Here is a 24,871-nt window from a genome sequence, read left to right as displayed (position 1 = left end):
CTAACCCTAACCCTAACCCTAACCCTAACCCTAACCCTAACCCTAACCCTAACCCTAACCCTAACCCTAACCCTAACCCTAACCCTAACCCTAACCCTAACCCTAACCCTAACCCTAACCCTAACCCTAACCCTAACCCTAACCCTAACCCTAACCCTAACCCTAACCCTAACCCTAACCCTAACCCTAACCCTAACCCTAACCCTAACCCTCACTTGTCATTAACTTTTTCAAATCAAAGAATTTGTACAGAAGATATAGGTCCATTCGAAAGCTCTTTGAAAGCTCTATCCAACGGTGTATCATATGACCCAGTCACCCAAGTGGGTACATCTTTTAACCCTAGACCCTAAACCTAAGCCTAAAACACTCTACCCCAACTCCTAAACACCTGCCCCAAAGTCAAACACTTATAACTTTTTTATGTCAAATATTTTCTACAGAAGATATAGGTCCATTCAATAGCTCTTTTCATTCTCTTTCCAACGGTGTATCACTTGTCATTAACTTTTTCAAATCAAAGAATTTGTACAGAAGATATAGGTCCATTCGAAAGCTCTTTGAAAGCTCTATCCAACGGTGTATCATATGACCCAGTCACCCAAGTGGGTACATCTTTTAACCCTAACCCTAACCCTAACCCTAACCCTAACCCTAACCCTAACCCTAACCCTAATCTTGAAACTTATTGATCTTAGGCCGTTTTTTTGAAAACTGGAATGTGACGTAGTTCCGCAGAAACTCACTCAAATCACCTGAAAATTTTCTCAGGAGAGGCCATGCATGGTAGAATTACGCTCCATACCCGCCCTCTAACCCTAACCCTAACCCTAACCCTAACCCTAACCCTAACCCTAACCCTAACCCTAACCCTAACCCTAACCCTAACCCTAACCCTAACCCTAACCCTAACCCTAACCCTAACCCTAACCCTAACCCTAACCCTAACCCTAACCCTAACCCTAACCCTAACCCTAACCCTAACCCTAACCCTAACCCTAACCCTAACCCTAACCCTAACCCTAACCCTAACCCTAACCCTAACCCTAACCCTAACCCTAACCCTAACCCTAACCCTAACCCTAACCCTAACCCTAACCCTAACCCTAACCCTAACCCTAACCCTAACCCTAACCCTAACCCTAACCCTAACCCTAACCCTAACCCATTCCCTCATAAGGAGTCGAACAGTAAGGGAGACTTATGCCTCCCTTGATACCATCCACTGTTCATACAAAGACTGCCCATGGGAACGCTATCCATGACACAGTCCACTCCTGAGGATCTCCAAAAGTCATAGAAGAAATATATTGATCAAACTGAGCGTGCCTTGACGCACTCTATACCTAAAAAATACCAATGACTATCTCAAACCACCTATTCCCCCTATACCACATACCTAAGATTGTCATCTTGCCGGTCGGTAGTGGATATAGCGGTTGAGCCAGCTTTGCCTTGTGCATTTCTTTTCTTTAACCCTTTCCCGTGACAAATTCTTAGCGCACTCACCACTTTAAAAAAGACTTTAAATACCGGACCACACCCAACCACTTAATGACGTCAGATTTTGAAAATTTCCTTTATTTCGTTTCCCCTTAGCGCATTTGCCTTTTCCGTGACAATTTTTTAGCGCACTCACCACTTTCAAAAAGACTTTAAATACCGGACCACAACCAACCACATTATGACGTCAGATTTTGAAAATTCTCTTTATTTCGTTTCTCTTAGCGCACTTGCCGTTCCGTGACCAATTCTCGGCGCACTTGTCACTTTCAAAAAGACTTTAAATACCCAACATCAACCAACCACTTTGTGACTTCACTTTTAAAGAAACCACTTTTGCCTAACAACTACAATATAAATTTTTAAATCACTTATAACTAAAAGGGTTTACAAGCAATTTCTTTAAAAACGGCCACTCACCCAAAAAAAATCACCCAAAAAAGTGACTTTACAAAAACCTTCATAACTTCTTTATACTAAATAATTTGCACAGCAAATATAGGATCAATCGAAAGCTTATTAAATTTCCTTTTAAATGATGCTATGCATGACGTCATACGTTCAATATTTAAGGAGTTATTAAGGGTCACCCAAGTGGGTACACCTTTTAACCCTAACCCTAACCCTAACCTGGGCTAAGCTGGGCTAAGCTGGGCTAAGCTGGGCTAAGCTGGGCTAAGCTGGGCTAAGCTGGGCTAAGCTGGGCTAAGCTGGGCTAAGCTGGGCTAAGCTGGGCTAAGCTGGGCTAAGCTGGGCTAAGCTGGGCTAAGCTGGGCTAAGCTGGGCTAAGCTGGGCTAAGCTGGGCTAAGCTGGGCTAAGCTGGGCTAAGCTGGGCTAAGCTGGGCTAAGCTGGGCTAAGCTGGGCGTGGTTCACGCATGCGCCCACAGTGTGAGCGGCGCTCGCCCTGGGCGGGGTGTGGTGACGTTGAGCGAGATCAACTGCCACAGTCACCCGCGGCCCTCCCACTTTTCGGGAGTGCTTCATTACTTATATAGAAATTGTAGGTCTTTAAAATTGCGACTTCTTTTGTTTTAAATTCGGTTTTTTGTTTTCGCATACAAGTAACGATGAAGGGCGAGTAGATTATTATGCGTTTTGTTTGCTGAATCGTTTTCTACATTGTCTGATTTGGCGCGATTCTCCCGTTGTTTATTTGGTTTTTTGGTGTTTTGAGTGGCTTTCGAAAGGGATAGCTGCTAAAAGAAAGTATTAAAACATCGTTGCGAATAACAGCCTGAGCGCGGTTCTGCTTTTCGAGGCGTTTTGAGGACGTGCGGCCGAAATCGCCATTTCTCGATCGTTTTTCCGCTTTCGCTGCTCACGGTGGTCTTCGCCATCATTTTTTGTTTGGTTTCGCTCCGCGAGTTGGGTTTACGAAGCGCGATTGTGGCGTACAAAGTGTTTTTTGTCAGCGATTCCTTGCGAGGGGCCTCACCTCCACGTGCGCGATCTTCGCGTTTTGGCGAGACGGGCGGTTTTTCGGGTGCGACAGGAGCTTTTCGCGCGGCGCGAAGACTTCGGCGGTGTTTCTAGACCGTGTGGGGTACTTAGACGAGGAGAGCGACGGCGTTTCTTTGCTTTTTCTGTTTTCGCAAATCGCTGGTGGTGTTTCTGCTTGAACGCGTCGCTTTGGGCGTTTTCTTACCTTTAGCTTTGTTGCCGGCGCTGCGAAATAGGCCGTTAGGCTTCGTTTCTTCATTTCTAGGCGAAGATCCCCACGAGGGGCCTCATCTCCATTCGAGTACCCCATTGCGGGGCCCCACTTGCTAAAAGTGTTAGCGCGCTGCGTTCTTCGTCTTCGTCGACGTCTTCTTTCCGCTTTGGCTCCGTTTTTTGGTGCGCGTGATCCCTAGTAACACTGCGCGTGCTCAACAATAAAAGCGAAGATGGCGAGGTTTTCTCCTTACGTTCTCAACGGCGGGTACGAAGAATGAATCGTTTGGACGTTTTCGTTACTCACCGATGGATATAGAACGATTGTCGGCGTTTCGGGCGACGATTTTGCTCTTATCGCGAGCGACACGCGTCTCAGCAAAGGATTTAGGGTTCGTTCTCGTGACGTTAACGAAGATTTACGCGCTGTACGTTGGAATTTTTCGCGAAAGGTGACAAGTCGACTTGTTTGTGTGCATTTTAGGACTGATTCGACGATCCTCGCGGCTGCTGCGGCTTTCAAGGCGATTGTTTGACGTTAGACAAACGCTTGGCATGACGACTTGAGGTAAGAACGAACCACTAGCTGCATCACCATATCAAATTCGTCAATCGTTCGTGTATAGACGTATAAATATGCCGTCCATGAGTTCAAGTGCTGTTGCTCCAATGCTTTCGACTATTACAAGCGCTTCTTTCCTTATTACACACGTACAAGGAGGTAATCGCTGATACTTATTCTATTTGTGTTGATTAGGCAAAGGTGCCATCTACAGTTCCCATCAATCCCGTTGGATCATAGGAGAAAGAGAAGTCTTTCGAGCTGGAGGAACAGCAGCAAATCTCGCCGATAGAACTCTAATGGACTACTGGACGCGTAGCAAAGGACGTGAATGCGATAAGGCGAACGCTTTCGGCGGACTGGAGAAGGACGATGTACCTGAAGTCATATCTATGCGGAAGCGTCCGGATAACCAAGTCCCCCGCGACAACGCTGTGCGCAGCCTCGAGTAATCCCGGATAGCATTCTGATAGCGCATTCCGATACCATTCCGAAAGCGCAGGACAACAATGAGTAACGCTGGTCTCCTCGTGTCTCTCTGCGTTGCGTTTACGTTCCTTTCCTTTTCTCCTGCCGATAGCGGTATATTTAACCGTCGTCAGCAGTAATATACAGTCGATCGGTACCTTCTGTTTCAGCCTATAGTCCATGCTGCTCGTTACCGTGCCATCATGGCGGCGTCTGCATAGAAGACTCCAAGTCTGACAAGAATTTCTTTTGCGACTGCGAAACGACCGGCTACTACGGAGCCTACTGCGAAACAGGTGCGACATTTCCTGCTAATTAGCGCCAGCTTGGGCAAGAGGCGCGTCCTATTGATTATTTGCCCTGCGCAGTACATGTATAATAGTGCTTCTCCTCGGCCTTGGTATCACGTGCCGCTTACCATAATTCATGCTAAACGGGGCACGCGTACGTAACTTCCACACTCCCCCCCACACACAGTCACGTAAGTCCGTGCTACTAGCTTTCGGGCGGGCAGGCCCAATAATGGGAGAGAGGACTTTTCAATTAACCGTCTAAATTCATGCTGGCACCAGAATATGTATGTTTGTTCTATTTTAGCTTCATGGGGAACGTGGTTTTCGGGTTTATTCAAACCTTCAATGGAATTTATTGATTGGCTAAGAGGATCAGTTTACCCACTATGGTTTGTGATTAATAACGTAAAATTTCTGAGAGATACACTGCAGCGTCTGGTAATTGGGAAAGGAATGGAAGTTGGACTTCAACCGCCGCAGTGGACTACGTTGGCTGAGTACAAGTCTGTCCCCATGAATGACAACACGTCATATTTTGCTCTTCTACTTCCACCAGTTCCCAAGAACTGCCCTACAGTGGTTGGATCAAAGGGATCTAAAGTACTACCATCTATCGACGAAATTGTTGAAAAACTTTTCAAGCGAGACAAGTTCAAGCCTGATCCGCATAGAAGCAGTCTGCTTTTGCCTGTCTGGGGTCAGCACTTTTCTCATCAATTTCTCAAAACTCTTCATGGCGACAATCCGGGTTTGACGTGGTCCGGGCATCATGCGGACATGTCGCATATCTACGGTGACACACTCGAAAGGCAGGCGGCGCTTAGAACGTTTCAGGACGGAAGAATGAAATCTCAGGTTATATAATTAATTAACCTAAATAATAAGATTTCGATTTCAAAATTTCTTCTTCGTAGATTATCGACGGAGAGGAATGGCCTCCTTACTTAGAGGAAGTGCCAATTAAAATGGTTAGTCCAGTTGACGTGCCAGTAAACAAAAGCTTTGCTCTCGGTCATCCTTTCTATGGATTGTTCCCTGGCCTCTTGGCCTTCTCGACTATTTGGCTAAGAGAGCATAATCGCGTTGTCGGTCTTTTGAAAAAAGATCATCCGGGCTGGGACGACGAACAGCTCTATCAGACGGCTCGTATGATTAACGTTGTCACGCAGATTCGCATCACCGTTAACGAGTACGTTGTACAGCTTGGCGGCGGTTATTTTAAATTTGTCTTTGATCCCACTTTGATGCACGGCACAGGAATGCCATTCGGATCAAACAGAATTTCAGCCGAATTTAATTTAGTCTATCACTGGCATCCTATTCTCCCGGATATTTATAGATTTGGCGATACTGATTACCCAGCTGAGGATGTTACTCTACATGTAAAGCCTCTTTTGAAACACGGACTAGGAACGTTTTTTGGCTCTGTTGCTAAGCAGATCTGCGGCCACCCTACACGCAGAAATTTCGGGAAGGAAGCGCAGGAAGTGGCAAAGGGCGTTCTTGAAAAAATGCGTTTTATGCGGGTCCAGCCTCTGAATCGTTATCGAGAGCTGCTCGGATTTAAACCGTACTCTAGCTTCGAAGAGCTGACTGGGGAAACGGAGTTGGCGAAATTAGCAAAGGAAATGTACGGCGACATCGACGCTGTCGAATTTTACCCAGGAATAATTTTGGAAGAGCGGAAGAAAGTTCCCGGAGGACTTTTTAGTGAAACGTGGAGTCATTTGGGTGTAACGTGCGCTATGCAGGGCATTTTTAGCGACGCTCTCTTCTCGCCGACGTGGTGGAGACCAGCTACTTTCGGAGGCAAAATTGGTTGGCAGATGGCTAACACCGACTGGACTCTTCAAGATTTGGTCTGTCGCAACATTAAGGGTGAATGCCCGGAATTGAATTTCTCCGTTCCTGAAAACGACTTTGTCGATCCGCACGTGGGCCACGACGAGCTCTAATGCGCTTCAGGAGGCGGCGAGGTTTATGGCGATTTCCGTTGCTGATTGTTTTTGTGGTTGTCCGCGCGCGTTTTCATGTTTACCTCCTTTTGTTGCAGCAGCTCTTGTCTCCCAGCGATGCCTCCTAATGTGAGTATCGCATGTTTTGCCTTCATATGCGTTATCGACCCTTCACGCATACAGTATATACCGGGTACACGTACATGAAGGCCGACTGAGAAAGAAACAGAATGGAATGACAATAAGGTACAGAAAACAGTACATGCAAACAGAAAAACAAACAAACAAACAAACAAACAAACAAACAAACAAACAAACAAACAAACAAGCGGAAGAAAAAAGCAGTCAATGGTCAGCAAGCCGGTTTATTGGAAAACGCCAACGTTCTGCTGCACCCACTCTTTAGCCGACGTAGGCTTTTGGCCTGTAATCCTCTCATAATCATTGCGATCGGCAACGTTGGTAGCTGGAGACCCGGCGTCAATAAGCCTAAACAGCTCCAATATGCCGTTCGCTTGCCACTCAGGAAATCCAAATTGTGCAAAGCCTTTCATAGCGTCTTCGTAAGACATACGGAAATACTTGACTTCCTTGTCGAGAGCTTCGGCGAAGTAGGATGCCAGCTGATTGTGAGTGTAGTGGTTGCTAACGAGGTTGTACGTTTTTCCGTAGTGTTTCAAAGGGTCGGCCAATATAGCGGCAGCGGCCTCCGCAATGTTAGCGACCGTCGCCGTGGTGCAGTACTTATCTGGATCGAGCGGTCCAATGTAGAGGCCTTTCTCTCGAATGCCCTCACGATTGACAACCGCATTGTTATCGATGAACATGGGAAGACGCAGGAAGCAGTGCGCTATTCCGACTTTAGAAACGCTTCCCTCGAGAAGAGAGAACTGCTTTCCAAAGATCGTGTCTGACAGGTCAGCCGTGGTAACGCTGACAACAAGCGCGAATTTTACGCCTGCTTTTCTCGCCGCTTCGGTGGCTGCTTCAACGAGCAGCGCACGATCTTCGGTTGATGGCGTCACTATGAAGGCATAGTCAACGTTCTTCAAAGTTATGGCTAGCTCGTCGGATTTGTTCATGTTCGCTTCGACAACGCTAACCCCTGGAAGGCTTGAGAGGGATTGCGCTTTTCCGGGGTCACGTACGCCTGCGACGATCTTCAGTTGATCGGCGTAATTGGCGGAGAGAGTTTTCACTGTGGCAGAGCCAACGGTGCCCGTTGCTCCAATTACAGCAATCGTACGATTTAGAGCCATATTTTACAGTTCCAGATAACTCAGAGAGACGACAATCACGAGTCACGACTAGACGTACCCAGCACACGGGACAGTCGCGGGTAAACTACATTATATAATGGCACGTGATTGCGAGCCAATCAGGAGCGCTCATTAGAGTGAGTGGTATATCTCGGTTATCCCAATAGGAATTTTTAGATAGCGTGCTGAGGGTGTTCGGGGATCAAATGATGGCTCACAAAAGGCCATCATTATCTAGTTATATTAATTTGGGGCTTGGTTATTATGTGGTGTACGCGCCCAGTAGTCTATTTGAATACTATCGGTAAAACGTTTATCATGGTGAGGCCTCTTATTTTATTTTATCCAGGGATACTCTGGGGGATACTAGTATCCCTGTTTTATCTATGGTCCTTTTGACGATTTTTTAGCGCGCGTTCCACTTGTAAGCTCTGTGAATTCTCTGTGGCGTTCGGAGGACCTTTTAGGCCGTCGCCAGCTCGTCTTGTCTCTTTGGAACGTCGTCCATGGATCGCGACGGAGCGTTTCAGCTGGCAATGCTTCAGCGATCTGTGTTTGGACGCTTTTTCGGTCGATTTATAATAGACTATTATTACGAGAGAGTTTCGAGGAAATACAGGCAGGCAATTGAAGTGATTGTGACGGCAAAGGTGAGATGATGACTCGCCAGCGAGCCTATTCTTACTCTATGCTCTACAGGCTGTCTTATCTGTCTTATTGCTCGTTTATCTTCACTCGGTCTACGTTGCAAATTCGCCCGAATGTCTAACGGCAATGACGGACGAAAATTGGCTGCACGATGGAGCCGTTGTGAGAGTTGAAATTCAGCGGCGGCGGCATCAAAGAGATTATGAACCACCTGATAATGACTTTGGAATTGACGAAAAGGTAGACAGCACTAGTAGTAGTAGTACCGGTATTAACAATGGAAGTATCATCATGAGTGTTGAGCAACATTCACCACCACCACCACCATTCATCTATTGTAGAAGAGTACCCAAACATTGCGCCGGTTATTGGATTGAAAAATGGCTTCCACTGACTTCTACAGAACAACGACAACAGCAACAGCATCAGAATCAGCATGTATCTATTGAAAATAGAACAGCCAATAGAACAGCCGTTTGTTCTTCAATTCTTACGGCACAACAATATAATAAAATGACAACCATGTACCAGCACCAGCACCAGCACCACCACCACCACCACCACCACCACCACCACAACAACAACAACAACAACAACAACAACAACAACAACAACAACAACAACAACAACAACAACAACAACAACAACAACAACAACAACAACAACAACAACAACAACAACATGTATAATTATTTAACAAATTCTTCTTCTTCTTCTTCTTCTTCTTCTGAAAAGAAAGGAGAAGAAATACAACATGGAGGTTTTATAATTCCACCTACCTATTCATTGTATGTGTGGCATTGATTTCTCACTAGAAAATTGCTTTGTCTATTCGGCAATGGAATATTCAAAAGAATATGGATTTCTAAAGATATCAGATTCCGAAAGATTTCAAAGAAACGTAACGTTATACAGATTGATTTTGGGTAGGTTAGAAACAGAGAGATGTGATGATTAATTGATTAATAACTCCTCTTCTCTCTTGTCAGATGCCGATGAAAATGAATGTTTTCAAGGAGGAGTAGCTCAAGCATCACTTGATTATCTCTGGGGATATGACGATATGCTGATGGGATGTATCAAGAAAACAACTGAAAGGCTTCACATTTTAGGTATTGGCATGACACACACAAACATACATATACCCTAAGTCAAATTGAATAACGGCAACTCACTCTTTCCTTCCTCCTCTCCAAAGGATACGTCAGAAACATGTTCACAAGCCAATTCTATGCACTTATTCACTTGGAATGGTGGCCAGCAATGGACGTTTTAGACAGTCTCGTTCGAAGCTTTCTTTCGGTGCGGGTGCGCTTAATTAATTTATTTATTTATCTGATTCTGTTTTTTCTAGACTGTCTTTGCAACACTCATTCTTCAGCAGACCCATCATTTCGTCTTCAAATTTATTTGTCAGCAAGTCATGTGTTACAAAGCTTTTTAATAATTAAGGGTTGTCATTCTCTTCTCAGTGAATTTACATGAAAGTCTCATTCAACGCATTCCCATTGTCGTTCCTCTGTCGTCTCTTGCTATAATCATTTTAGCAATAATTGGTATATTATTAGAATGATCTTCCCTCTCCTCCCCTCTGCTCCTCCCCTCTGCATTCCACTATTATTATTATTATTATTATTATTATTATTTTCTCTCGCAGGTGTTGAGACAATAATGAGTGATTTCTTTCGGGATGACGTCACAACATTTTCTGTAATGCTAATGGTGTGGGCAGGCAATCTCTTCTACACCGTATGCTGTCAATCGCGCATTAGTCGAATTCACTGGAGAAGGTATCAATCATTATCGTCTCTCAGAAATAATCACATATCATTATTGTAGATTTTTCTATTTCTACCAATTTATGTTTTATACATATCACTACTGTTTCCGTGGGCATTTCAGTGATTTGGCTTTATTTTGCTGCTATTGCCTCGTTCAAGTCAGATATGAGTCATATTACTCTTTCTATGTACAATTATTGATCTTTTAGCACTCAATGGTCTTCTTTGTGCATCATTTTGAAATTCCATATTTTCTGCAGCACCAAAGGCAACGGCAGCAACAACAACAACAACAGCAGCAGCAGCAGCAGCAACAGGAAAACGAGAATTAAAACGACAATGCATATCGAATCTAGAAGAGTAAATTATATATTTGCGTTTAGCGCGTGCGCTAAAGTTGCCAAGGGAAGGGGAGATGTCGCGTAAAAGAAGCGTTATAGTCGTCGAACAGGCTCAAGGAGACGCTCTTTCGCATGCTGTGAGACAAATCGATTGTCTAAAGAGTATATATGACGCCTCTACGAAGGTGGGCGAGCTCAATGAACAGTACGACGACCTGATGAAAGTAGGAAAGGGAAACGACGCCTTTCTTGCTCGGTAAAAAGACAAAAACGAGTCTTTTATGCACTACGACGACTTTTCGTCGTCGTCTAGATGCGTAGAAGTGGACGAAGCGATTAACGTTCAATTAGAACGAGTCTATCGATTGACACAAGTGAAAAATCGAAATTTTAAATTCACTAACCCTAAATCGTCTCTAGGATGACGATCCCACTCCTCTTGCCGACTTTAGCGATAGAAAACGTCAAGAAATTAAAAGACTCAATAAATTGCACGAAATTGTTCAAACTTTTCTCAAGACGTCAACACAACCTTCTTCAACAATCGAACAAGAAACAAATGAGATGATGCTACCACCTAATCCAATAGAGAAAGGAGAAGAGGAAAGTGTGCTAACTGGAGACGATGACGAGACCTATTTTGAAGATGATGATGACGAAGAAGAAGAAGAAGAAGAAGAAGAAGATTCTCAAGGAGAAGACGTTGAAAACGAAAAGGTAATCTTATTGATTTTTTATTTGTTTAATTAATTAATTAATTAATTAATTAAGGTTTTTGATGAGGCTGAATGTCTTGCTGACTTCGTTTCAGAGCAGGAAGGAGATTTATGTTTTCAAATCGGCGAGTTGCTCTACATAATTGACAACAGTCGAGACGATGGTTGGTGGCTCGCCGAAAATGAGCGTGGCGAACAGGGAATGATTCCAAGCAATTATATTCGAGTTCGTCTCACACACAATTACCCGATTACCCTATCATCATCTTCTCTACAATAGGTGATAGAAAGAAAGAGACAAAAACATTCCAGTAAAAGAGGAGGTAATCTTGTATAGTAAGGTTTTTTTCCCACGCGCGTTCATTGCACTTCCCTACGTCAGCTAAGACGGCAGAAGCTGTTCAACCATCGTCATCGAGGTAAAACTCCATATTTGATCATTTTCCAATCGAATAATACACGTACATCTTTCTTGAGATCGAATGCGTTGTGGGACAAATTGAAATCATCAATGGTTCAAGTAAGTAAGAGACAATGAATTTACATCGACGTCCCATTCTTCACAATTGCTGTGTGACGTCAGCCGAGTCTTGCAAGCGTACTTCGTCAAATGGGCGCCGTTCCAAGTGGATTTCGATCGTCCACGCTTGGACCACTCATTGGAGAAGGTATAAGTAAGGGGGGTAGCTTTTATATTTACACATATACCATATATAGAAGGTTCCGACTATTCTCTTTCGTCGTGGCTTACTCCAAAATTAAGTAAATCTCATTTGTCATTTCGAGATCTTCATTGGGATCACGCAACGAATAAAGTAATTACCCCTCCTAAATCACTCTCACATACACTATAGACTAATAGTGATTTTAGCTTCGCTCTTCTCCTGTTGCTGTAACGCGAGCTTTTTCTCTTCTCGCTGCCAACTACATTCCTAGTCTAACTCCAGCCAGTGGTACATGAACACCCAAACCCAAGTTGATGATCCCTACCTTATGATACTGATAGATATCTCATTCTTCTTAGGATTGACTGTGCTCAGTCGTCATGTACGCATTGCACTATTCAATCGAAACAAAGTGCTGAGCAACGTTCACACCGTACGTGCCGTGTGCCTTTCAAAAGACATTCAAACGTGGAAGTTTTCACCAAAGGTACACCTATTTTCAAATATGGATTATTTAAGAAGTATTTGAGTTAGGTGCAACAAGGATATCCGTCGACAGCATATGATGCCGATTGCGTAGCAAGAATTGATACAATGAGCACAGACATAAGTACAATGAATCAATCACTCTAAACCCTATTACCATTGTCAATAGTGATTCTATTTGAACTCTGCTTTACGTATGAGAAAAAGGTAGTAAGCTAGTGTAACAGAGTCGACTCTGTCTGTGCTATGCTTGTTTTTGCTCCAAGGACACCGGTGAAAGAGGAGAAATGTCATGCGGATGGGCTAGCCTTCATCTATTTGAGTCTGGCGGGAGACCGGTTGTCAATAGGTAAGAAAGATAGATCACAAAGTCAAGTACATCTCCTTCCTTAGAACGGTAGAGCTCCCCGTTCACGGTGGAACACCATATGAAAGCGGAATTGAGCTCAATCCGGGAGGGGCAGGGGCACGAATAGCGGCGGCGGCGGCGGCGGCGACAGCAACAGCATCCGTCTCAGCAACGACTGGCGGCGGCGGCGGCAGAGGTGCAGGCCGGAGCCAATCAAGTACGAACAAAGGAAAATTGAGATAGATTAGTTTTTACATGTACTTGTAGGTAGTCACAATTCAAGTACAAAGAGACGATCCAACTTTTTCCGCGGAAATCGGACGCCAAAACTTTATGTCAAGTTGCAACATTTGAAGCGAAATGTTTTGGAAGTGTGCAAGTAAGAGAAGAAAATCGACCTCTTACTTAATTACAGCACATCTATGATGGACTTTCAGCACTTTGCCACACATTCTCATTGCTCCAGTAAGCTACTTGCCATTTCTTTCCTATTCACGTTATATTATGGCTGACGAACTTCTACGAGATCGTCCCAACGAACAAGATGCCAGTAAAAGAATTAATTATCATGTCATTAATTAATTAATTAATTAATTAATTAATTAATGCTATTCTAGGACCTATCTGTAGTCCAATTCTAAGCATTCTTCTTCAAAGCGTCAACTATCCTGACATCATGGATGTCCTTAGAGTACTTCTAAAAAAAAGAAACCCTCCTCCTTAGACTATAATTAATTTAGGAAAAATGGAAGGAAGAGCACAAAGCTTTGAAACGATCTCAAAAGGCAAGCGCTCACAACTCTGCGAGAATGTGGAGGTTCTAAAATAAATTACAGAGAAACGTGGAAGACATCAAACGACTTTTTCGTCGAATTCTCATCGAATGCATCTATCCCATCGTCCAGTATTCCGACCTTCCAGATGTGGTATGGGGTGACGAAGAAAGAGAACAGGTAAGTATTGTATTCTATACATAGTATAGTACTGGGGGCCCTTTGACTTTGACTTTGACTTTGATTTTGAAAAGGAACGACTTGAAACAATTGAAAGCGTCAAGACATTCACCGCCTTAGATTGGTTTGCGAATTCGGAAATTTGCCACAAACCGTTTCAAATGAGCGAACTGACCTATCACTTGACGTCAGACGACGCATTGACAATGTAATTACACATAACAAGGAAAAAAAGAAGTTGATAAATCCCTCAGTCAGTCACTTTTCTGTCTTCTCCAAAACTGCTTCACTTGATTGTGACCCTCTTTCGTCACAACAACGTATCGCTTTTGAGCGTGTTCCCACAAAAGAACGCCCAAATCCGACGCATAATCGCGAAGCAATTGAAAATCGTGAGCCGTTAAAAATTGATTATATAAGACACCTTGAGAAAATCGTAAACGATCTCTTTCCAATTCCCACAATCGTATTTGATCGGTCAGAGCCGACGGAACAATAGGCAAATTATTCCGTCGACGTCTACGAATCATTTCGGGATGAGCCCTCGTGCGTAAAAAATTCACAATTTGTTTTGACGTAATTCCATTGACAAGCGCTTGTCCAATACTCTCTCGCGTAATAATGCCACAAGCTAAGCCAGGAAGACGATATTGCATGTCACAAAAGAGTGCTACAAGTGCAATTTGAAGAGCTGATTCCGTATAAGCGTAAACGCGATAATTCGTTTCTGCAACCAAAAAACGATCGTGTTGTTGTGGCTGTTTCTCCTCCTCATCCAAATCATCACCTCCATTTTCTTCATTTATCGCTGTTGCCATGAGAAATTTCACGCCAAGTCGAGTTGGATAAAATCGTTTTGATTTTCTTTTTCTTTGATAGACGAGTCCAATTTCTCGTAAATGTTGCAGAAATGTCAATTGAACTTGAGACAATCCTTCTGTCGTGTAATCGTTTCCTAGCGTCGTTAGACTGAGTTGAAGAAGAAATTCGAGAATCTCAGCCAAATCAGAAAGTTGAGACTAAAAAAAATAATTAAGTATTAATTAAATAATTAATCAATTACCAATGTACTTTATTAGAATCCATGTAATTGAGCAAAAGACTCCACACTTGACTAGCCGAATCCAAAAGAAGAAATTGAAATCCAGCTGGAGTAATAGAAGGTTGACTAGCCGAATTTTCTTTCAATACAATTAAAGCAGCACGATGCAAGAGAATGACAACGTCACGACTGACAGCCGCCGCCGCTCCAGGACTTGCAACCATATAGTGAAGAACGGATTCCCATCGTTCTTTAGCGTATTTATCTAAGAAGGCAATGTCCCGTACGTGTCGATCGCTTCCTTGCGTGGGCGGTGCCGATGGAACAGAAAAGGGGCCCCAATTGCCGCCAGCGCTCTCGCTAGCGCCGCTCAAAGCCTTTCGTAAGTTAGAACGAAACGTTTCATTGAGTGTCATCGACGTTCGACCGCCTGGAAGCGTTTCTTCGTTCCAAATTCGAAGACGTTGTAATTGAACGAGAGCTCGTTCGTGTTCGCTACAAACAAACGATCGTTTCTTCATTCCTTCGTCGTCTTTCTTATTACCTGCGACCTTGCGACGTGGGCCACGCTGCAATAACGCTGTCTGGGATCTCTTGTTCGGCGAAAAGCGTGCGCATGATGTAGATTCGCGAAAGGTAAGGCAACGAACGAAATATTCCCATGCACGCCCACGGATTGCCGTACAAATGATCTAGCACGGCCGATGGAAGTGCTTCGACGTACGAAAGAAGATCCATCGTAACGAGTTAGCGTGCGTTCTGCGGCGCGCGAAACCCTCATTTTATTTTCTTATATTTCAACTAGATACAGTGAGTCAAAGCAAGGATTTCCATCATATTAATTCGAACCAGATTACAAGACGACGTCGTCGACGAGTCAGTAGATCGCCGCTTCCCTTGACGTACCCTTAGAATGTCCATCTTTTGTCTCACATCACCTAAACTTGGCAACTTGTCTCTTTCAGAAATCAAAAGAAGACTTTGAAACAGAAACACCAATAAATGAATCAATTTGGCTTCATTTTTGTCCTCGACTGCAAGACGATGAAAATGCAGATTGAAGAGCTTTGGAAAACCCACCTTCATTGCTGCAAGTCGAACTATTTCGTCATCATCATCAATGCTACTACGATCGATCCGGGAAAAGTTTTCTGATAATATTCTATCGATTAGCAGAGCTCGTGTCGGATGATGCGTGACGTATTCGATGGATGCCATTGCTCTATCTTCCGAATCTAATTCCCCGTAAAAATCGCTTGCCGAATCGACGACAATTTCTTGAAACGTTTTTCCTCCCCAAATTCCATTCACGTGACTGCTGCTGCAAGCACAAAACAGTCTCAACAGTTCACTGAATAGAAAGACGTAGTTGCCTTCTTCAGTTTGAGCGGCTCCTTTCAAGAGAGAACACGAAAGTTCCTTTGCTTCATCTCTGGGAGGACAATGCAATTTCACGTCTCTCTTTTCTTCCAAAATACAAAGCATAAGATGAAGAGGAAGAAAGGTTTGAGACGTAGCATTTCTGCTTATTATTGTGAGTAATTGCATAAGATTTCTTGCCGCATTTTTTCCACAGATTAATTTCGATAGATCATGAATGCTGTGACATCTCCTCATGAATTCATAAGAAGAGTAAGAGGCTTCGAGAGATTCTGTAGCTGCTCCAGCCATCCACTTCATTATATCTTCTAGAGTCTTTTTTGTTGGACAAAAATGTTCTGACAAAAATCGACGAAGGAAGTCAATGCCACAATCATCTTCCGACTCCTTCCATTGATTAGCCACGGCAGACTCAATGTGGCGGTTTTTCATTAGTGAGGAAGCAGCAGCTGATCTTCTTCTCGAATCGTGAACATAGAAATTTGGCGGATACAAGTGCTTATTGGGCCAATTCTTAGGAGTAGTCCTTGTGACTGAACCCCCCTCCTCCTCTTTTTTTACTTCTAACACCGACGATGCTACAGGGAGAGCCTCAGCAGCTGCAGAAACGCCCGTCTTTGCGTTGGACGCGGCGACGGCGGCGACGGCGGCGGCGACGGCGGCGACGGCGGCGACGGCGGAATCTTTGCTAGCTGCCTCCACTGACACGATTCGATTTGTCGCTGCAGCCGCGGAGACGTCGACATCAACAATTGCAATGTCGCTATCGCTATCGCTATCGTCACTGGATATAATGATACAGTCGTCGTCGTCGTCGTCGTCATCAATCACAATAGGTTGGTCGGCGCTCATGATGTTAGCGTACTTTAGCTTTCGCCGCCGTAGGAATGTAGCATGGCTCGTTCTTTTGTTCTGTCCATGTTCTCGCTGCGAGAGAGTACCTACACAACTTCTCACAGTCAGTGGCTATTCGAAAAGGTGAGCTAAAGCGCTAGTAATGAGCGATAGGACGTTTATTAGGTTAGAGGACTCGCGAACTGCACGACTTCTGCTCGTTACGAAAAAATAATACACGTTCAATTATAATAGAATCTATATATCATCGATCAAAAGTTTTCTTTTCTAAATTCGAATCCGAATTGGTCGCATTTACTTTTCAAAGTTCGACTGAGAGCCGGTGATCCGCAGAAAAAGACGGTCACTTTTCCTCTCTTGTCTCGATCAATAGTTTCAAACACCTACAATTAATTAATTAATTAAATAAATAGTTAATTAATTAATTAATTAATTAATGAGTATATATACCTTATTCCAGTCGGGACGCCCCGCCTCTGTTCTCGTTTTTAGTCCAGTAATGAGATCGCGTTTCTCCTTTTTGTGAATGAGATCGAGGGCCATTTGAAGTCCAATTGCTTTCATGTCAGTTTTTTTGAGAGCTGACGTCATGTGCATGTGCATTTCGAGAAAGCGATCGAACGTGCCGTCTTGTTCCATTTGTTCGATTTCTAATTGACTTAGAAGACTGACAAACCATTCAAAAGAATGTTGATCTCTATTAATCCAATAGAAATCAACCTTTTTCAATCTCATTACAGACGACGGAATATCGCCACTAAAGGCATGATTGCACTTGGGACAACGTTGTTTCGCTTGACGATAACGAGTGATGATACTTTGAAGAATCGACGCAAATGGCGTCACACCAATTCCGGCTCCAATCAAGACGGCATGTTCAGCTTGAAATATGTGTCCAGACGGAGTTCCATACGGACCGTCCATGTAAACTTCGACGCGACGTTTCGTCGAATTTTCGCCGCCGTCGTCGTCGTCATCCGGATCGACGTCAACATTTATAATAGTTGGTGGACTGAACATGTGAGAAAAGTCTTGTCCTCGCGATATAGCCGATTGACATCGTTCTTTGTAGGGAGTGTGCAACGGAGGAGGACTAAGGAAGCCGTTGGTTGTCGTCGCCGTCGCCGCCGCCGCCGCTACATTCGACTCGTCGTTGTCATTTGTATAAACTAATGACGGCGGTGGAGGCGGGGCCCCCTGTTGTCTTCGCTCCTCTTTTTCTTGTTGTTGGACGGGAGAAAGAGGATGAAGTTCGGTTTCGTCGTCGTCATCGTCGTCATTGAATTGACGTGACGGCGAGTCGACGGCGACACTCTGAAGCGAAAGTCCTGACGTCCAACTTTGTCCTGTCCACGGTCGTCTGTCTGCTGAAAGATGACGACGAGTGGCAACTGTTTTTGCACTTCTCTCTCCTCTTCTTGCTCCAATTGTTGCTCGTGATAGCGGCTCTTTTGGTAAGTTGAGACGAATGCTCACTTTTTTATGACGTTCGTTATGCTTTTCAAAAAATTTATATAGTCTGTTTGTCCAAGTTCCGACTGAGCGAATGTGCAGCCAGATGACGTCACTTTGTTCGGGACAACTGCTAATGGTAAATGGATGCCACTCGTATTTTGCTATTTCAGGAATTTGGATAAAGATGTAGTCTCCCGGCTGAAAATTGAAGCCAGGTGGTCGCGAAATAACAAGATGAGTCACCTACGTACGAAGAAGATAAATAAATAAGTAAGTAAAATGGTGTGCATGTCTTCACCTTGGAGGGAAGTAAAATGCCCTCCTTTATGTACGTTCTCCCGTATTGAACGAGTTTGACCCATTTCGACCGCATGATTCTTTCGCACGCGTACAACAAACCGGGAACGACGAACCATTTCCAGAAATGCTTTGCATGGAGTATTAGAAGAATATACCAGAAAGCAAAGAGCATGTGGCTCCAATAGAAAACCTAAAACAAGTATCAAAATGTTTACTTAAAACTCCTCAACGAAAAAACGTACTTCAAAATATCCTTTTCTTCGAATGCACGGTTGCGAACAGACAATCATGATCGTCAAAATAACGCACAACACCAATCCTGATATTCCCGCCGATCCATTGACCCACCCAAAATCTTTTTTTGTCGTAAACAAATATTCCCAATAGTGATCCGTAGAGTTTGGCTTTGTCACGATTATTCCTAAATACAGTATCAAATGCTATTGAATTATTTAATTCTTTGGCGGCATACCGATATTAATAAAGTGAGCGAGGCAATGACCTATGCTGTAAATTGCAATAAGAATTCCGACCGCTTTGTGAAATTCAATGTGTTGATCGAGAGGAAGATAGGGAGCCAATCGAGTTCCTCGTAGCCACGTCAAGAATTTTCTCAGCATGAGAACAATCATGAGAACGCTGTTGAAATCGAGACACATTCCGCATCCTCTCGCTATCGAAACGAACGTTCCCGAGTCTCGATACAAGTACGAATTGCAAGCGAAAAGTCCTGCGTTGATCAGGAAAAAAAGAATGACAGTGACGACCACTCGCAAATTATTTCTCATGTATTTCAACGTCAGATAGTGAGGAAGAAACGTTGAAAACGATTTGGGAGAGGAAGGAGGCGGAGGTCGCAGCCAATTCGCCGCACTATCATATATAACGTCGAATTGGGAGGACGACATCAAACTCGTACGTACCTTATCGTCAGATTTTCCTGTACTCCAGGATGTTTGTCTAATTCTGCTTTTAGTTCTTCGAAGCTGATTGCACCACTTCCATCGGCGTCCGCATCTTCAAACAATGCCTAAATAGACGATTGCCGCCAATTATTGCGGTGCGATCGAATATAAATACCCGAGTCAATTCGTCTAATTTGTCGTCGCTGAATTTTAGACGACTTTCGTCCATGCACGATTTGAGAACGACTCTCAGCTCTTGGGGCTCAATGCATCCATTTCCTACGCAAAGAAAAGGTGAGATGATGACGTCAAACGTACACACAAACGTACCGTCAACATCGTAGACTTCAAATAGAAAGCGTAACTTGTCTGTATCGGAACCAGATGTAAGAACTCCGAGACCAGCCATGAGTTCTTGCAGACTGATACTGCCGTTTCCATCTTTGTCAAAAAGATGAAAAAATCGTTCGGCAAAAAATGACTAAAAATAAGAAGGAGAGAATGAATAGTCTAAAGTAGGTCATGTTCCACACCCCTCTTCTCTCGCGCGATCTCTCTCCTCCTCCCACATCAAGTCACGCTACATGTGGGTAGAGGTGACCGCTAATTTGTCTGGTGCCACTGTTATCAGAAGGCAAAGCCCTCCTCGAAGGCGAGAGCTAAAGGCGCAACCGACGACGCTACAACGTGCTGCATGATGCGCGGGGCTTAGTGATGTAGTTAGTGGGTAGCGGCGCGGTGTGGGAGAGAAAGAGAAAGGATTGACTCTTTTAGCTACCTCTTTACCTCTTTAACGTGCAACGCCTTCTTAAATTCAGACAATCCAATTTGACGATCCGATCCAGCAACGAGAGAAAATTGCTGTTCAAACCATGACAACCACTTTGCATCTCGATCCAAACTAGGAAACAAAAGCCCAAGTTAGATTTTAGTGGGAGTACGAGGAGGTGGGGAGGAGGAGGAGGAGGAGTTGATTCTCTCTCGTTCAATAGAAAGCGAACATTAGTAGCGATTGACACACGTACTTCTATCCAAAAAGTGTTGAAGCCGCCGCCGCCGACGTCACCGGTGCCGGCGTCGTCGGCGGCGTCGTTGTTATATGCATATATGGAAAGGAGGAGGTTGCAGCTTCTGCACGGTGGTCCAACTAGCCTGGAGCACTATGCAGACGTACGCGTGCTAAGTGTCGTTTCCTCGGAATTGAGGAAGCGACCGGAAGGACATCGTTTCTCCTCCTATGCAGTGGTCTAGTTGGTCGTGAACGACCACAAACATACGCAGCGGGAGATTGTAATCTGATTCTCTAATTTCTTGCATTCGATACACAAACAAAGACCTCTTACCAAGTTAATTTGTCAATACTTCGCATTAGCTCGTTGAACGTTATTTTTCCACTGCCATCTAAATCGACGAGCTGAAAAAATCGTTCGCTGAACTAAAAAGACGCAAAATCATTTATCATAAGTGATGCACTAAGCGGCAGCGTTACTAAAGAGTGAAACGGGGGAGACATGCTAACACTACTCATTATGCGTTGTATAGACTAAAGAAAGCGGGAAAAAGACGTAGATGACGGCAAGAAACCGGTCATCGTGTCGGTCTTTTTACTAATCAAAGTTCAGTAGAACGCGTAGCGTCGAGAAATATTCTACAAGCAAGAGAGCTAGCTGTATAGCTAGGTAGATAGCATCGCATTCTCTACATGGGAGAGACCCGGCGACCCCCTCCCCCACTGTCGCCGCCTCAGGGTGGTGGCGGCGGCGGCGGCGGCGGCGGCGGTGGCGGCGGCAGCGGCGGCAGCGGCGCAAGTGATTGAAAATGCGCGTGTTATATCCCACTCACACGAGCACCGATACGTACGGAGACAACTTACGCCTTTTATTTGCAACGCCTTTTTAAATTCGTAAAGTTGCAATTGCAAGTCTTCGCCGCTGACGAGAGCAAATTGTTGCTCAAACCATTTGACAATTTTCTTGTGACTGTCTCTACTGTGTAATGTAATGTGGGGTGTGGGGGAGAGAGAGAGGGAGGGAGGGAGAGTGAGAGAGAAGAGGGGAAGAGAAAGCAATTAGCATTGGCATTGCAATCGAGGCAAGATCGAGTTACAGACCTTGCTAACTTTGCCATGCCTCCCACCAACTCTTGTAGACTCACCCATCCCGAGTGATCTGTGTCAAAGAGTTCAAAGAGATTCTCGGCGAAACCCTAGGGATAAACAAAGAGTAGAGTAGGAACTGACGCAATCGAAGACCTACTTCCGTTTCCCTGGCCGCCTTTTTGAAATCCTTGAGCGTCATAGATCCGCGTTTTCCTACTCGAATAAAATTCGTCCGGAACCATTGAACAGCCTTTTGTTGACATATGGCAGCGGGAGTGTGAAGTTGTTGCTGTCCACCGCCAGCGCAGACTTTCTTTGTCGCCGCTCCATCGATCGATAGGGAGCCGTTGGTAGCGAGAAAAGACAAAGGCGTTCTCGGCTTCACTTGAATGAAAGATACGCCTCGTGGAAGGCGTGTCGAACCGACGACCACTTGCATTCTGTCAATGAGGGAGGGGCTTCGCCTTTGACGTCGACTCGTCGTAGCAGCAGCGCCCAGTTGGCATCGTTGCCAGCGTGTGCGTCACGACTGCATGGGGCGAGTCTCACTTGCAACTACGCATGCCAATTATAATTCACTTATCACCAATTACGCCTTTCTCGCTCACTCGTCGCTTTCCTATTTCTACGAACTTTCGTTGGTGCCTTTCGCTCGATTGCATCGCGCATTGGTCGACTATTGACAAATGGGAGCCAAGCCAACCGCACTCAAACGATTCCCTCTTTTTACGCATCCTCCGTAGTAAATACTACACCATTGCACTAGGCAAATGTACGCGTTTCCAAATATTAGTCTAAACAGTTGATTTTGTTCGAAACGAGGTCGACGGATTTCCCACGCCCTCACATCTGACTTGAGAACCCGGATTAGACTTCGGGTTGCACTGAGAAAAAGGACCTACTCTAGCTCCATGACGTCGTCGGAGAAGGAAATCGACAGTCACTGGTCGTGCTGGGTTTTATCTCTGCTCGTCAGTCTTCTCGTTCGCATCGGCGTCTCTCTTCATCCTTATTCAGGTCAGACTTTAGAATCTCTCCCCTGCCTTCCCTAAGCACGATTCCTTTATCTTTCTAGGCGCTTCAAAAGGACCTATGTACGGAGATTTTGAAGCTCAGAGACATTGGATGGAGATAACATATAATTTACCTATTTCTCACTGGTACGAAAATGGAACGGACAACAATCTTCTCTATTGGGGTCTAGACTATCCACCTTTGACGGCATATCACAGCTGGTTCTGCGGATACATGTAAAAAATATTTCATACCAAACGTCTTTTTTGTATTGAATTTCTTTCTCCCCAGTGCAAACGTGATCAATCCTCAATGGGTGGCACTTCACTCGTCTCGAGGATTTGAAACTCTTGACCACAAACGTTTTATGAGATACACCGGTCTGTACTGTACATCATTTAATTAATTAAAAAATAGATCCTTTTCTACAGTTTTTCTTGTGGATTTACTGATATATATTCCTGCTTTGTTTTTCTTTTGCATCCGCTGTGTGAAGAAGACAAAAGATCATCAAGTGCCCAAAGTGCTACTCTTTTTCATTATGTTGCTCCAGCCAGCCACTCTTTTGATTGATCACGGTCATTTCCAGTATGTTTTCGCTGTTTAAAAACGTTTGCTTATGATGATGTTTTTTTCTAGGTACAACTGTGTCAGTTTAGGATTTGCTCTTTGGGCAATTATTTGTATTGAAAATGGAAACGATATTCTGGCATCAATTGCTTTTTCTTGTGCTCTCAATTACAAACAAATGGAACTCTATCATTCCTTTCCCTTTTTCTTTTACCTATTGGGTCGTTGTTGGTCAGAATCAACATTCCACAAAAGGTACCCAAGTCTTCTGTGTACATGATACAGTGTACATACATTTGATTTTTTGATAGGATGACAAAATTTTTCTATTTGGGCCTCAGTGTTCTGCTCACCTTTATTTTATGGTCTTTGAATTTTACTACCTAATTACCCAGGAGGAATCTAATTTTTTCCCTTTGTAGCTGGTTACCGTTCCTGGGAAATGTAAATTCAGCACTGCAAGTTGTCCATCGACTTTTCCCCGTTGCAAGAGGACTTTTTGAGGTACAGATCATTTTTTGTCGTCATCTTTGATTTATTTTTCGGTGGTCTCAGGACAAAGTAGCTAATGTGTGGTGCTCTCTTTCTGTAATTGTGAAATTAAAACATCTCTTTTCTGGGGATCAGCTCCTTCGCATTTGGTCAGTCAGAACACTGTACCGTCTCTTTTATTATGACGTCAGTTGCTTTGCTTATCGACAGTTTTGTTACAACGTTACTAAGTCTTCTTCCTTCGTCTATCAATCTCGTCAGAAAACCTACTTTCGAAAAGTTTCTCCTCTCTTTGGTGAGAAAATGTAGTCTTCTCTAATTAACACACGTGATTTCATGCATTTGGTTAGATGAATTCGTCTCTGTCTTTCTTTCTCTTCTCGTTTCAAGTCCACGAAAAATCAATTTTGCTTGCTGCTCTGTACGTAAGAAGATGGAGTGGGATGTTTACCACCAATAACAATGTTGTTGTTGTTGTTGTTGTCTTAGCATTGCAACGTTGCTTTTGCCTTACGGTCCTTTTCCATCCGTTTGGTTTCTTATTATTGCTACATCTAGGTACAATACAGTAGAGCGTATCTTTCACAAAAACCGTCATCATCTTCTTTTCTTGTAGCATGTATCCATTGTTTCTAAAAGACGGTCTTACGTGGGCATATTTGGGAGTGGTGACTTTGTTTCTCGTCTTTTCTCTTACCACTTTTCGTCTCTTTCCTGACAGACTCTCCAAATTATTAGTAAATTCTTTTTTTTGTCTCTGCACTTAGAGAGTAATTTTTTGTTTTTATTTAGTTTTCGACTTCAATTTGTGGAATGGGATTGCTTCATGTTGGCTATCACTTCGTTCCACCGCCACATTTTTATCCCGATCTTTATCCCGTTTTGATTTCCATCTATTCTTGTCTTCACTTTCTGCTCTTTCTCGCCTATTTTCACTACGTCCAATTTGGACTTGAAACGAAGAATTGCATCTACTGGTCGTCGATGAAGAGTCAAATCAAAAAAGACGATTAGCTAAAAAGGTGTTTGTTCTCTCTCCCTCTCTCTCTCTCTCTCTCTGCCGCGCGCGCGCGCTTCCTGTTGTTCACTCTCTGAAATGACGTAAGCATTGACGTGGGCGTTCACC

General features: G+C 44.0%; 7 protein-coding genes and 1 long non-coding RNA gene across 9 annotated transcripts; 4 read left to right on the top strand and 4 right to left on the bottom strand.

Annotated features, from left to right (window-relative positions):
• The first annotated feature begins 3,370 nt into the window (after positions 1-3,370).
• Positions 3,371-6,590, top strand: LOC136189892 (prostaglandin G/H synthase 2-like). The gene is made up of 8 exons (XM_065977919.1): positions 3,371-3,426; positions 3,478-3,586; positions 3,643-3,726; positions 3,785-3,879; positions 3,935-4,302; positions 4,359-4,484; positions 4,786-5,336; positions 5,396-6,590. The coding sequence occupies exons 5-8, from the start codon at positions 4,230-4,232 to the stop codon at positions 6,434-6,436; spliced, it is 1,791 nt and encodes a 596-aa protein (XP_065833991.1). The 5' UTR covers positions 3,371-3,426; positions 3,478-3,586; positions 3,643-3,726; positions 3,785-3,879; positions 3,935-4,229; the 3' UTR covers positions 6,437-6,590.
• A 56-nt stretch (positions 6,591-6,646) lies between these two features.
• Positions 6,647-7,769, bottom strand: LOC136189893 (NAD(P)H azoreductase-like). Its single transcript, XM_065977920.1, has one exon. The coding sequence runs from the start codon at positions 7,693-7,695 to the stop codon at positions 6,802-6,804; it is 894 nt and encodes a 297-aa protein (XP_065833992.1). The 5' UTR covers positions 7,696-7,769; the 3' UTR covers positions 6,647-6,801.
• A 353-nt stretch (positions 7,770-8,122) lies between these two features.
• On the top strand, positions 8,123-10,531 carry LOC136189954 (uncharacterized). The gene is made up of 10 exons (XM_065978022.1): positions 8,123-8,345; positions 8,395-9,103; positions 9,159-9,269; positions 9,333-9,455; positions 9,542-9,645; positions 9,698-9,755; positions 9,816-9,899; positions 10,001-10,133; positions 10,183-10,282; positions 10,334-10,531. Exons 1-10 carry the CDS (start codon positions 8,202-8,204, stop codon positions 10,454-10,456), a joined length of 1,689 nt encoding a protein of 562 aa, XP_065834094.1. The 5' UTR covers positions 8,123-8,201; the 3' UTR covers positions 10,457-10,531.
• Positions 10,470-13,895, top strand: LOC136189949 (nephrocystin-1-like). The gene is made up of 22 exons (XM_065978016.1): positions 10,470-10,602; positions 10,651-10,721; positions 10,779-10,839; positions 10,886-11,182; positions 11,237-11,407; positions 11,462-11,504; positions 11,564-11,600; positions 11,659-11,701; positions 11,765-11,849; positions 11,899-11,996; positions 12,053-12,134; positions 12,206-12,333; positions 12,381-12,456; positions 12,502-12,539; positions 12,599-12,681; positions 12,726-12,898; positions 12,949-13,060; positions 13,119-13,231; positions 13,299-13,372; positions 13,422-13,466; positions 13,518-13,634; positions 13,709-13,895. Exons 1-22 carry the CDS (start codon positions 10,540-10,542, stop codon positions 13,844-13,846), a joined length of 2,148 nt encoding a protein of 715 aa, XP_065834088.1. The 5' UTR covers positions 10,470-10,539; the 3' UTR covers positions 13,847-13,895.
• On the bottom strand, positions 13,806-15,422 carry LOC136189959 (general transcription factor IIH subunit 4-like). Its single transcript, XM_065978028.1, has 3 exons — positions 15,221-15,422; positions 14,706-15,171; positions 13,806-14,653 (listed from the first exon to the last, which is right to left on the bottom strand). Exons 1-3 carry the CDS (start codon positions 15,412-15,414, stop codon positions 13,889-13,891), a joined length of 1,425 nt encoding a protein of 474 aa, XP_065834100.1. The 5' UTR covers positions 15,415-15,422; the 3' UTR covers positions 13,806-13,888.
• Positions 15,423-17,051: 1,629 nt separating this feature from the next.
• LOC136189939 (NADPH oxidase 5-like) lies at positions 17,052-22,209 on the bottom strand. 2 transcript variants are annotated; one of them, XM_065978001.1, is made up of 13 exons: positions 21,827-22,207; positions 21,682-21,776; positions 21,445-21,559; positions 20,915-21,006; positions 20,358-20,472; positions 19,902-20,052; positions 19,747-19,850; positions 19,590-19,696; positions 19,139-19,539; positions 18,909-19,087; positions 18,665-18,856; positions 17,362-18,609; positions 17,052-17,294 (listed from the first exon to the last, which is right to left on the bottom strand). In XM_065978001.1, the coding sequence occupies exons 1-13, from the start codon at positions 22,106-22,108 to the stop codon at positions 17,163-17,165; spliced, it is 3,213 nt and encodes a 1,070-aa protein (XP_065834073.1). In that variant the 5' UTR covers positions 22,109-22,207; the 3' UTR covers positions 17,052-17,162. The 2 variants fall into 2 exon arrangements, with proteins under 2 accessions (XP_065834073.1, XP_065834072.1); XM_065978000.1 differs by having other exon boundaries at positions 19,747-20,052; positions 21,827-22,209.
• Positions 22,193-24,869, top strand: LOC136189957 (dolichyl pyrophosphate Man9GlcNAc2 alpha-1,3-glucosyltransferase-like). Its single transcript, XM_065978025.1, has 13 exons — positions 22,193-22,686; positions 22,745-22,919; positions 22,975-23,063; positions 23,115-23,271; positions 23,323-23,508; positions 23,565-23,618; positions 23,676-23,757; positions 23,809-23,894; positions 23,956-24,040; positions 24,096-24,166; positions 24,235-24,303; positions 24,362-24,482; positions 24,538-24,869. The coding sequence occupies exons 1-13, from the start codon at positions 22,581-22,583 to the stop codon at positions 24,757-24,759; spliced, it is 1,503 nt and encodes a 500-aa protein (XP_065834097.1). The 5' UTR covers positions 22,193-22,580; the 3' UTR covers positions 24,760-24,869.
• Positions 23,675-24,800, bottom strand: LOC136189974 (uncharacterized). The gene is made up of 2 exons (XR_010670484.1): positions 24,443-24,800; positions 23,675-24,377 (listed from the first exon to the last, which is right to left on the bottom strand). It is a non-coding gene; the product is annotated as an uncharacterized lncRNA (long non-coding RNA).
• Positions 24,870-24,871: the final 2 nt, after the last annotated feature.

Source organism: Oscarella lobularis, chromosome 8, assembly GCF_947507565.1.
Source record: "Oscarella lobularis chromosome 8, ooOscLobu1.1, whole genome shotgun sequence".
NCBI classification, from domain to species: Eukaryota; Metazoa; Porifera; class Homoscleromorpha; order Homosclerophorida; family Oscarellidae; genus Oscarella; species Oscarella lobularis.
This window is presented reverse-complemented; position numbering and strand designations above follow the sequence as displayed.